This window comes from Aquarana catesbeiana, linkage group LG01 (genome assembly GCF_042186555.1).
Source record: "Aquarana catesbeiana isolate 2022-GZ linkage group LG01, ASM4218655v1, whole genome shotgun sequence".
Classification (NCBI taxonomy): domain Eukaryota; kingdom Metazoa; phylum Chordata; class Amphibia; order Anura; family Ranidae; genus Aquarana; species Aquarana catesbeiana.
The window spans coordinates 167,319,991-167,332,779 of NC_133324.1; the positions used below are offsets into that span (position 1 = coordinate 167,319,991).

Sequence of the window (12,789 nt, forward strand, 5' to 3'; positions counted from 1 at the left end):
CCATTCGTTGTTGTAGCCCTTGACAGGTAGTGTGCCTGGAGACTCGCATGTCCGGGTATATATTGCTGAGAGGAGAAGCAGGTTCTCTTGGGCCCAATTCATTATGGGTTCCACCTCTTTCAGGAGGGACAGGCTCTGAGTGCCTCCCTGCCTCTTGATATAGGCTACGCCCGTTACGTTGTCCATCTTTAGGGGAACCAAGCCCCCAAGGATTACCTGGGCAAAGGCCAGGAGAGCTTGATATGCCGCCCTCAGCCCCAACCTGTTGGCCACAATTTCCTTTGGTGGGTGAGACCATCTGCCTTGTGCACACTGGTTCTATTCAATGGTTCTATTGTCCACTGTAGTAGGAGTGTGTTCACGTACTAAAGCAGAATCTCCTTTTTCAGGGACCATGAGGGGAGAGCAGTCGGTATGAAGTTTGTCTTTGGTTTCTCGAGAAACTCCCAGAAATGCCCCGTTTTTATGGTGGAGAGCACCCAGCGGTCCCGGACTTTCTCCGTCCATACTTGCCAGAAACTGAGCAGCCTGGCTCCCACCGAGGAAGCATGGATAGGGACACCATCAAAATAGCTTCTGGGGCTCCCAGCCCGCTGGGGTGACTGACTTCTTCTGTTTCGACCCCAAGGGAGTATTCCAAGGCCCGCGGATCTCCCTCCCTGGCCTATAGGATATTTCTCTCCCTCTCTCGAAGAGGATCATGCACCAGCCTTGTTTGGAGGATGGGTCTGCCACCCAAGGTCTGAGCCACAAGGCGCATCTTGCTGTGACTGTGCCAAGGAAGTCATGTGCCAGGGATTTGATTATGTCAATGGTGGCTTCCGCCATGAACCCTGCTGTCAGCCTTAGGTTGTTGAGCGATGACAATATCTCAGTTTTCTCCCGATCGCTGGCAATGGCTGATTTTGAATTCTATCCAAACCTCCATGGCTCTGGAGATTGCTGCCAGGGCTATCGATGGCTTGCATGCCCCTTCTGCAACTGTGTAGACTTTTTTCAGGTCCAAGTCTACCCTCCTATCGAGGATGTCCTTGAAAGAGACCGCATCGTCGCAATGTAACATGCCTAGCTAGACGCAACAGGGCTGCGTCGACTACAGGTGGGTCTTCCAGATGTTTAACATCCTCCTTTTTAAACTTGGCTAGGCGGCTCCAAAAAAAAGTGTTTTTCTCTGGCTGCCTCCACTCATCTTCTATTATGCTTTTAATTTCATCCATGAAGGGGAAGGTGAGCCCCTCTCTCTTCCTGTTCTTAAAATAGCATTGCTATTTCTTCAGCGGCTCCTTGATTACATCTTCCAATTGTAAGGGCTCCCTGAAATCCTTAAGGAAGGGCTGTACCATTTTGAAATCGAACCCTTCATAACCTGCATCCCGTTCCTCTCCAGACGAGTCTTCGAACACTGATCTGGGTAGCGCCTGGGCCTCTTCGGCCCCGGATCTTAGCTGAGGCGTAGTCACTTGGGACACAGAAGGGGCTTGCTGATGTGATGGTTACAGCTGTTCAGCAAATGACTTTAGCGTATCTTTAAATGCTTCTTTCATAAGAGACACCATCTCCCCTTTCCCTGCTTCCTTATCCTTGGTTAGCTCCTTAAGGCAGATTATGCAAACTGTTTTGCCAGAAAGCGACTCTATTGCACAAGCCCAGCACATCTGGGGCCCAGGTTGAGGATAGTGGGATGGGCTTCGGGTCCTCACAGGGGAGCTGCGGCATCTGGACTTCCACCGATCACGTCAGTCTCTTGAACTTTCTCTGCGCTGGCTACCCCTGGACCTAAAGCGGTACCCTTGTTCTGACCGGCTTCTCTCTGAGCAGGGAGATGAATGGTGTCTTGATGAGCTGGCAAACAAAAAAAAAAACTGTTGAAGTTTCAGTATAATGCTGCCTCACCAGAGACAGTGTGCTAGTGCTGCTGTTATTGCAAGCAGGAGAGTGAGGTAGGCAGGCCTGCCTGCTGTGGAGCTTGTTGGCTGTGTGAACCATGGATGACCTGTCTTCCTGTGCTTTCTTAACAGATGTGTTTTTTTTTTTTTTTGGTAACACAAGTGCCAAAAATCGGAAAACGTCCATTCTGCGTAGCAGTGGGTGAGCCTTCTTCCTTGTCGGCATACGCTGGTCTTTTGGGGTTGGCACTGCCTCATTTGCAACAATAGGAGATGCAGACTGTTAAGAAAGCACAGGAAGACAGGTCATCCATGGTTCACACAGCCAACAAGCTCCACAGCAGGCAGGCCTGCCTACCTCACTCTCCTGCTTGCAATAACAGCAGCACTAGCACACTGTCTCTGGTGAGGCAGTATTATACTGAAACTTCAACAGTTTAAATCCTGTAGCAAGTCGTCTGGCCCCGCCCCCAAGACATCCGTTTGGTCACTAACCTTACACATGCTCTGACCACTCGGCTTCCTGGAACTACTCTGGAAAGCACCACCATCTTGCTAAGGCTGGAGGGCTTGAGTGTAGCTATACAGCGGGATCCCTGGGGCTCCATGGGCCATTGAACGTCCGGGAAAGGAGAGTTGTGTGTTTCATCTATAATGTTGCTGCTGCTTATTAATCTGTAGCCCTGTCCACATTGTGATGTTTATTTTCTCCTTTTGAAAATAAACTTACTTAAATTATGACCTGATCTTATCTTTACAACTCTGCCTTCTTGCATGTCTGACAATTCTGTCTCCGTCACCATTTTACAGAAGACCAGCTCGTAAAGAAGAAACAAGAGGCGGAGCCCAGGTGGCAATGAAAGCAGCTGCCAATAGAAATGAAGCTCCACCCAGACTCCACCTCTTGGTTCTGTAAATGGCGCAGAGATGAGCACAGTCACCATCCTGAGTGGCGCCAAGGCCTGATGGAGAGTCCTGGGTCCCAGCACTGCGCTATCCCTGTCTGATTGAGACTCTGTCAGTGACAGTCTGAGGAAGTAACTCTCCAGGCGGCTGCACGCCCTGGTGCCATGAATGGGGGGGGGTCTGTACTCCTGGGGGGGGTCTGTACAGATGGAGAGGGGTGAATTGTCCTGGGGGGTGTCTGTACAGATGGAGGGGGGTGAATTGTCCGGGGGGTGAGTTGTCCTGGGGGGTCTGTACAGATGGGGGGATGAGTTGTCCTGGTGGGGGTCTGTACAGATGGGGGGGTGTCTGTACAGATGGAGGGGGGTGAATTGTCCTGGGGGGTCTGTACAGATGGGGGGATGAGTTGTCCCGGGGTGAGTTGTCCTGGTGGGGGTCTGTACAGATGGGGGGTTGTTCTGGGGGGGGGGGTCTGTACAGATGGAGGGGGGTGAGTTGTCCTGGGGTGGTCTGTACAGATTAGGATACTGAGTTGTCTTAGGGGGGTCTGTACAGATGGAGGGGGGGTGAATTGTCTTGGGGGGGTGTCTGTACAGATGGAGGGGGGTGAATTGTCCGGGGGGGTGTCTGTACAGATGGAGGGGGGGATTGTCCTGGGGGGTCTGTACATATGGAGGGGGGTGAGTTGTCCTGGGGGGTCTGTACAGATGGGGGGGTTGTCCTGGGGGGTCTCTACAGATGGAGGGGGTGAGTTGTCCTGGAGGGTCTGTTCAGATGGAGGGGGGGGTTGTCCTGGGGGGTCTGTACAGACGGAGGGGATGAGTTGTCCTGGGGGGTCTGTACAGATGGGTGTTGTCCTGGGGGGTCTGTACTGATGGGGAGGTGGGGGTGGTTTGTCCAGGGGGGTCTGTACTGATGGAGGAGGGGGTGGTTTATCCTGAGGAGGTCTATACTTATGGAGGGGGTCTGCACTGAGGGAGGGGGGTCTGTACTTAGTGAGCGGGGATCCATACTGTGGGATGGGGGTCAGTACTGAGGGAGGGGGATCTATACTGCGGAGGGGGTAACGCCATGTTTTTCCGCACCGGGTGACACCAACCCAATGATGCCACTGGTAACTGGGGACACCTGGTGTAAGGAGTGAGTCTATTGGGGACAGCTGATGTATAGAGGGACTCTACTGGGGACACCTGATATAAGGAGGGACTCTACTGGGGGCACCTGATGTAAGGAGGGACTCTACTGGGGGCACCTGATGTAAGGAGGGACTCTACTGGGGGCACCTGATGTAAGGAGGGACTCTACTGGGGGCACCTGATGTAAGGAGGGACTCTGCTGGGAATGCCTGATGTAAGGAGGGACTCTACTGGGGACAGCTGATGTAAGGAGGGACTCTGCTGGGAATGCCTGATGGAAGGAGGGACTCCGCTGGGAATGCCTGATGTAAGGAGGGACTCTGCTGGGAATGCCTGATGTAAGGAGGGACTATGCTGGGAATGCCTGATGTAAGGAGGGACTCTGCTGGGGGCACCTGATGTAAGGATGGACTCTGCTGGGAATGCCTAATGTAAGGAGGTACTCTGCTAGGAATGCATGATGTAAGGAGGGACTCTACTGGGAACACCTGATGTAAGAAGGGACTCTACTGGGGGCACCTGATGTAAGGTGGGACTCTACAGGGGACACCTGATGTAAGGAGGGACTCTACTGGGGCACCTGATGTAAGGAGGGACTCTACAGGGGACACCTGATGTAAGGAGGGACTCTACTGGGGACACCCGATGTAAGGAGGGACTCTACTGGGGACAGCTGATGTAAGGAGGGACTCTGCTGGGAATGCCTGATGGAGGGAGGGACTCCGCTGGGAATGCCTGATGTAAGGAGGGACTCTGCTGGGAATGCCTGATGTAAGGAGGGACTATGCTGGGAATGCCTGATGTAAGGAGGGACTCTGCTGGGGGCACCTGATGTAAGGAGCGACTCCGTTGGGAATGCCTAATGTAAGGAGGGACTCTGCTGGGGGCACCTGATGTAAGGAGTGACTCTGCTGGGAATGCCTGATGTAAGGAGGGACTCTGCTGGGAATGCCTGATGTAAGGAGGGACCCCGCTGGGAATGACTGATATAAGGAGGGACTTTGCTGGGAATGCCTGATGTAAGGAGGGACTCTACTAGGGGCACCTGATGTAAGGAGCGACTCCGTTGGGAATGCCTGATATAAGGAGGGACTCTACCGGGGGCACCTGATGTAAGGAGGGACTCTACAGGGAATGCCTGATGTAAGGAGGGACTCCGCTGGGAATGCCTGATATAAGGAGGGACTCCGCTGGGGACACCTCATGGCATCTGGTGGCAAGTGACACGCTTGGGGCTCCCACTGATTCTGAATTATGGTGAGCTCAACTATTTCATTTGATATTACAATTTACATATTTACATATTTAGTAAGGTTGAATAAAGACACCAGTCCATCCAGTTCAACCTGAGTGAGTGTGGGTGCATGTCTACAATTATCCCTATTCATTTAAGGTACCCATATAGCGCTGTCAATTTACGCAGCACTCCACACATACATTGCACACTCACATTGGTCCCTACCCTCAAGGAGCCCACAATCCAAGGTCCCCAACTCGCATTCATATACTAGGGCCAATTTTGAACAGAAGCCAATTAACCTACCAGCATGTCTTTTGGAGTTATTTAATAATAAAAAAGATGCGCTTTAATCATCCTGACACCATAACAACCATGGTGCCGTGATGATTGAAGCGCTAACACCAGATGTTTCGAGAATCTTTATCTGTTGATAGTAAAACTTTCTGGAATACACATATTCCTATTGTGGTGTAGGATCTGGGCCTGCTGTTCCTCCATCCCTCTTTCTTTCCTTCTCTCTTCTTCCCTCTCTATTTTTCCTTCTTTCTTTCTTCCTTCCTCCATCCTTCATTCATCTCAGACTTGAACCACACCCCATTTGAGACATGCCCACAAATTTAAACCACGCCCACTTTTTGTGTGCTGCCGTTTCCTCCTTCACGCTATTTCACACTTACAAACAAATGCCCGCCCCCTAATTATATTAAGACCGCGCCTACAGACAAAAAAGTAAATTTTTAGACAATGTTGGCAACTATGCCCTAACAGTATAAAGCTGAGCCACCTTTACAGGGAGGCACATTTGCTGCTGGTGTTCTTTCTATAAGTGGTGGTTATTTATTTAAGTGGGAGCACTTCCAACTCTGCACTTCAGCGATTGCACAAAGCGAAAATACACAGGAAAATACTTTGAAAAACACCAAAAAGAGCACAGGTGACTTTGTTTACCCCTTCAGCTCTCCATCCACTCTGTAACATGTGCTCTTTACCCCTCCTCTCTCCTTAAAGTGATTGTAAAGTCTTGTTTTTTTTCTATTAAAATAACAAACTTACTTACCTGCTTTTTGCGGTGGTTTTGCACAGTGCAACCTGGATCCTCCTCTTCTCGGGTCCCTAGCTGGAGCTCCTGGCCCCTCCCTCCTGTTGAGTGCCCCCACAGCAAGTAGTTTGCTATGGGGGCAACTGAGCTTATTTGCAGCTCTGTGCATCCATTCAGACATGGAGCTGTGGTTCGGCCCCGTCCCCTCTATCCTGATTGGCTAACTGAGTTTGATTGAAAGGAGTGGGAGCCAATGCTTCCGCTGCTGCCCTCTCCCATGGTGGCCCTGCCTGGACTCATTCTCCCTCCTCACCCAGACCCATTGGACAAAAGGACGGGGGAGTGGGAATCCTCCCTCTCTGTCACTCTACTCATTTGAGGCATATTGCATTCATCTTTTCTCTCCAGTTTCTCTAAGGATAGCTGTGATCTACCGGCCCCTGGACCAGTATCTTCCTTTCTTGATGACTTCTCTGCCTGGCTACCCTACTTACTCTCTTCTAAAATTCCCACAAACATTCTCGCTGACTTCAACATCCCTGTTAGTACTAACTCTCCTGCTACTTCTAAACTTCTCAGCCTAACCTTCTCCTTTGACTTGAAGCAATGAATACATGCTTCTACTCACTCTGATGGCAACACCCTCAACCTTGTGTTCTCCCCCCTATGCTCTCCATGCAACCTATCCAACAATCCTTTCCCTCTCTCTGATCACTACCTTATTACTTTCATTCTCTCCCTCCCTTCCACCATCTCTCCTTCCAACCGCCTAACAATTATCTGTAGAAACCTTAGCTATCTCAACCCATTCTCTTCTCTACTACTGACCACCTCTTTGACAAACGCTCACCCCTGTCCTGCCCCAACCTAGCCACTTCTGTCTACAACACGTCACTGTTATCCTCCCTAGATACACTGGCCCCACCCACTCCACTTAGAATCAGGCCCTGACCCCTACAACCTTGGCAAACAGATGACACAAAAAAAATGTAGCTGTGCTGTTGAGCGACTGTGGCAAAAGACTATGTCTCAGAACGATTTCAACCAATATAAATCTGCCCTCCAAAATGAACTTGCTGCCTCCTCACTGCCAAGCAGACATTTTATAACTCTCATTACCAACCTATCACCCTGTCCCTGTGAAGTCTTCTCTACATTTAACTCTCTACTTTGTCTTCCACTAACTTCACCCACTAACTCATTCACTGCCCCAAAGATCACCAATCACTTCAAAAATAAGATCGACACAATATGTGAAGAGATCTCTGCAGTACAAATACAAGCCTCATGCATTCTATGCATTAAGGTGAAAAACCGTCTGTGCTGCAGCTCCCCCCAGCCCCCTCCCCTTTTTCTTGCCTGAGCCTGATCTGATCCAGGAATGTGCATGAGCACCATTGGCTCCCGCTGCTGTCAATCAAATCCAGTGACTCGGGCAGCCATCCATTCCTTTTATCCAAATTGCATGGCCGGCGAGCTGAGGCTAGCACCCCTGGGAGGAGTCCATTCCCCAGCCTACCTGGTTCCATCACTCACCTGGAGCGGAATTTTCTTTTCATGAATCTCTTCTTTCTGTGAAGAGATTCATCACTACCTCGGTGTGCAGCCATCGATTCCTTTTATTAAAGCCCCCCTAAAAGACTGCCAGGAGGTGGCGTTAAAACCCAAGTGATCTTTTTGTTTAAATTGGCTAAATACAGTACATTTTAGATGAATCAAAATAGTTTGTCTTCTATAAAAAACAGTGAGTAAAAAAGCCTATGTCTTAACAGCATGCTGCAGAGTGGGACCCTTGCTCTTTGTGGAGAAGCAGTAATCTCCCTCCAGAGGTTCAGTACACACCCTGATAATTCAGAGCCAGAGCTCTCCAATCAGTGGGGAGCATGCACTTGGCTAATTGCAGAGCTATACGTCCGAATCAGTAGGGGGCATGTCAGACCTCTGCAACAAGACCACTGTTTCTCCACAAAAAACAAGGGTCCCACTCTGCAGCTGGTGGCAAGTAGTGGGCTTTTCTACTCAATCTGTGACTGCTTTGGAAAGGAAATTAATCTAACATCTTTTGTATTGATGCCCCTGTAATGTATTAAGCTGATTAAAATGAGGATTCAATTAGGCTTTAAGGTAACTCTATCATCAGCGTCATTTAACCCAGAAGATTGAGGACATGTTGTGAGTGCAGGGGATCACTACAGCAACCTGCGCTTACATATAATGATCCAGAGAGTGTTGCTGACATCATTGAATCAGTGACACCTGCATCTCTGCCAAAGAAAATCAGAGGAGGATTCTGTATGGCATCTTACCTGCCTGAAAACACCAGAAAAAAGAGAAGCACAATAAAACCACCCAGAGTTGAGCTTCATAATGACAAAATCACTTTAGACATTGAATAAAGAATGCAATGATCCATGTTCTCATCTTATAGGCAGTATAATAAAAGCTTTGTCAGGAAGCAATATGAGCAGCTGTTATTTACAGGCAAACAAGCTAGGTTAGTGCACAAAACATGTTACATATAAACAGTTTACTGGGAAGCCATGAAAGGTCAGATTCTTGCTCAACGCTCAAATACCAAACACATTATAGGAGAATACCATAACTACAGCAGCCATTGTCAGATGAATCGATCAAATACATTACAACCAGCCCGTAAGACTTTTTTATGCTATCATTGATGGTGGCTGTAGCCGCCAACAGTGATCATTGTGTTCTGCTGGCAGGAAAGGCTCCCCACCAGCAGAAAACAATAGCGCTGCGGGAGGGATTCCCCTATCAGTACTGACTGCGTTGATGGAGGAATCAAGCTATTTTCTTTCCTTTCACCCATGGTGGAAGGAAAGAAAACTGCTCAATCTATGATCTGCTTTAGAATTCCGTTTTCATGTGCCACCAATTACCTTACTTGATCTTTTCCAATTCTTCTTAATTATAGTTGTCTGCAAACAAAATAAAGTGTAATTTTATTTTTATTTGACCATGCGGTAGAGCTGCCAGAGGGACCATCGTTCTATGGAAAGGCCTACTCAGTGATCTGTATTCAGGGCAATTAAATGTATCATCAAATATGAATACCAGAAGGTTCATCTTTCTATACTGAGGTCACATTCCTGTGTCTATTAGTATACATTTTGGACTGTATATATCAGTCTAATCTTGATTTATTCATCTAGTTCATTTATTTTCTCCTTAGTGGCATGTTTGGATTCAGACACCAAGAACCTAGGCTTGAATATTAAAAAAAATTTCATAAAATGTCAGCACTTGGATACAAATACATATTTTGAAGGAAATTATTGATTTGTATTTTCTTTACCGTAACTTAAAATATTTACATATAAGAAAATGTAAATAGTATTTAAAATTTAAATGTATTTTCAGCACATTGTCAAACAAAATGCAAGGTAAAACCTCCAGCCAAAACAGTCTTTTTTTTTTTTTTTAATTGTAAGAGTCAGAACTTTTGTCAAGTTTATATTTCTTTAAGTGTCCTCATTGGGGAGATATTACCTCGTTTTCTATCCTAATGACGCCATGGAGTTGATTTACTAAAACTGGAAAGTGCACAATCTGGTGCAGCTGTGCATGGTAGCCAATCAGCTTCTAACTTCAGTATGTTTGAATAAAGTGTTGCTAAACCCAGGACCCTGCAATCATGATATCTGATCTCCCACAGTACACAGAACATGGAAATGCAATTATTTTAGTAAATATTAAATTAATCAGCAGTATACAGTATAGCAGTCTTGTGACCTCTATCAGTGTCCTTCCGAGCACTGGTTAAAGCTTGTAGGAGGAGTTTCCATTCTCTTCTGACGATCCTATAAGGCTGCATGACCCCTGACCCTCTGGCTGGACAGTGCTGATTGGCCCTGTGTTGGTCACATGCCACCCTAGCTTGCTAAGGGGGCACCCAAGCTGAGTCACAGCTCCCTGTGTCCATTCAGACACGGAGCCCTGACCTGGCCCCGCACCCTGTCTCCCCTGATTGACTAGCTGACTTTGATTGACAGCAGCGGGAGCCAATAGCGCCGCTGCTGTGTCTCAGCCAATTAGGAAGGAGAATCTCGGTCAGCTAAGACACTCGTGGACATCGCTGGACAGAGAGGGACCTCAGGTAAGTATTATGGTGGCTGCTGCAAACAGAAAGGTTTTTTATCTTAATGCATAGAATGCATTAAGATAAACAAAACCTTCTGCCTTTACAACTACTTTAAGCTTTGACAAAAAAAAAAACCTGGAAGCTGATTGGCTTCTTTGCAGAGCTACACCAGATTTTGCACTCTCCAGATTTAGTAAATCAACCTCCCAGGAGGCAGTGCTGATATCACAGGGACACAATGACAGAGGGCAATAAAACAGATGTTACAACACATCCCCCTCCCCAATATAAATGTGTCTTTGTTGCTGGCCATTTGGCTATCGGCGAGTTATCCTGTAACTTTCAGTCAGGGACAGCAAGTAAGGGTAAACCTGTCCCAGGGGAACACCATAAAAACCTGGCAAAGATTCTAACTCTTCCCTCTGTACAAAATTAAGTTCTGGCTGGAGCTAAGCTTTAAAAATGTATTTTCATCACACTAATGATATTTTATATCTGGAGCTTAACACAGCTCTGAACAGCACTGTACATTCACCCTGAATATGTCTTTATAGGCCAGTACTTGGTGAGACCCTCTGGCTGAATAGAAATCACAGGCATGCAATGATACTGAAAGGAACAAAAAACAAGAAAAAACACATCAAGTTTGTACTTCAAGTTCAGCAAGCAGGTGTACAAAGTAAACCATTCCTTCATGCACTCACATCACAGGAACCCACAGATGACGTGCAGCCATATTTGTCATATATAGTGAGGTAGAAAGGTGGACAAGCAGAAAGCTTTTTGTGTTATATAGTATTATCTGATGTCAGCCACCCCTCACTAGGGCTCTTTCATAAAAAGAAGGAAATAGTTTGTGTTGCTCATATTCTCTAAACAGACTTAGTAGAATAACAAATGGTATCTGTGGAGTGGTCAGTTTACGTAGCATTTACTGTGTTCTGTTCTCTGCAGCCCCTGTGAGAATAAAGCAGAGTATACACAAATGGAAAATTGGCCAGTTCAGCAGGAACCAGTCAACTCATGGTCCATGTGTGCTGATGTCTGTTCAACAGAGGCCGTTCCAACAACTGGCTTCTGCCAAACAGTCACGCTGAAAACCAGCATTCGATCAGCACCTGCGAAAAAAGAATTGACTGTGTATACCCAGCTATAGGGCTTGTGGTTTGCGGGGGAGGGGGGAGTTAAAAATGCCACATTTTTAACACCTACTAACATCCTTCCCTCTTAAGGCAGCTGATGGGGGTGTTTACATGCCACGATCGCAATGCTTTGTGTCACATCCACAGCAAAAAATTTCAACTCCTGTCATGTTCGGTGGGAAGCTCGCTGAATGCAAGCCACTCAAGTGAATATGGAAGGGCCACAAACACCCTGCAGCTGTGTGCAAATGCGCATGGTTGCAGGTGAACCCCTGATACATATTACATAGTTACATAGTTGGTGAGGTTGAAAAAAAAGACACCAGTCCATTCAGTTTAAACTATGATGTGTGTGTGTGTGTATGTTTATGTCAGTAGTACATCATATACCCCTGTATGTTGTGGTCGTTAAGGTGCCCATCTAATAGTTTTTTTAAACTATTGATGCTCTCTGTTGATACCACTGGTTGTGGAAGAGAATTCCACATCCTTACCGCTCTGACATTAAAGAACCTTCTATGCAGTTTAAGGTTCAACCGCATCTCCAGTTTTTGTTAATGGCCGCGTGTCTTTTTAAATTCTCTTTCACTGAATATTTTTTTCCCTATGCTAGGGTCACCATTACGGTATTTGTACATTAATATCATATCCCCTCTCAAGCGTCTCCTCTCCAGAAAGAATAAGTTCAATGCTTGTAGTCTTTCCCCATAGCTGAGGTCCTCCATTCCCTTTATTAGCTTTGTTGACTTTCTGTGGACTCTCTCCAGTTCCAGCACATCCTTCCTGAGGACTGGTGCCCAGAACTGGATGGCACACTCAAAATGCAGCCAACCCAATAGAAAACCTTTGGGATGAATTAGAGCGGAGACTGCAACCCAGGCCTTCACATCCACTAGGGGTGTGCATCTTCACTGGTCTCACGATTCGATTACGATTATCCTGTCCACGATTCGATTTGATTCCGCGATGCATCACGATTACAGTGCATGGTTAAAAACTTTTTATCCGAAAATTCAAGCAGTCAGAAAAACAAAATTTTTCTCCAGTGGCAGAGGGATGTTGGGATCAGAGGCAGAGGGATGTTGGGATCAGAGGCAGAGGGATAGATGGGATCAGTAACAAACAAATGGCTCCTGCCCCCACCTATAACTGTCCGTCACAGCAAGGAGCACATGGAAGGGCTATCACATGAAAGACGCTTAAAAATTCAGTAGCATTAGGACTGCAAGCATACACAGGGTGCCGTGAAGAGGCCTTGCAGCTTATACATGCATTTGCAAATGCGTGCTAACTAAACCCCTGTTTTTAACGCAGACTGTTGGACAGGTTAATTTGGTC

At 47.2% G+C, this 12,789-nt stretch overlaps 1 protein-coding gene across 5 annotated transcripts in view; it reads right to left on the bottom strand.

The window, feature by feature from the left end:
• The window catches only part of MCTP1 (multiple C2 and transmembrane domain containing 1), a 1,184,139-nt gene that overhangs the window by 707,320 nt on the left and 464,030 nt on the right, over positions 1-12,789 (bottom strand). For 4 of the 5 annotated variants that reach the window (XM_073624521.1, XM_073624523.1, XM_073624524.1 and 1 more), the window contains exon 7: positions 9,108-9,146. The exons of the other annotated variant lie outside the window; for it this stretch is intronic. In XM_073624521.1, coding sequence (XP_073480622.1) covers positions 9,108-9,146 — 39 coding nt within the window. The remainder of the gene's footprint in view (positions 1-9,107; positions 9,147-12,789) is intronic. 5 annotated transcript variants of the gene reach the window in all.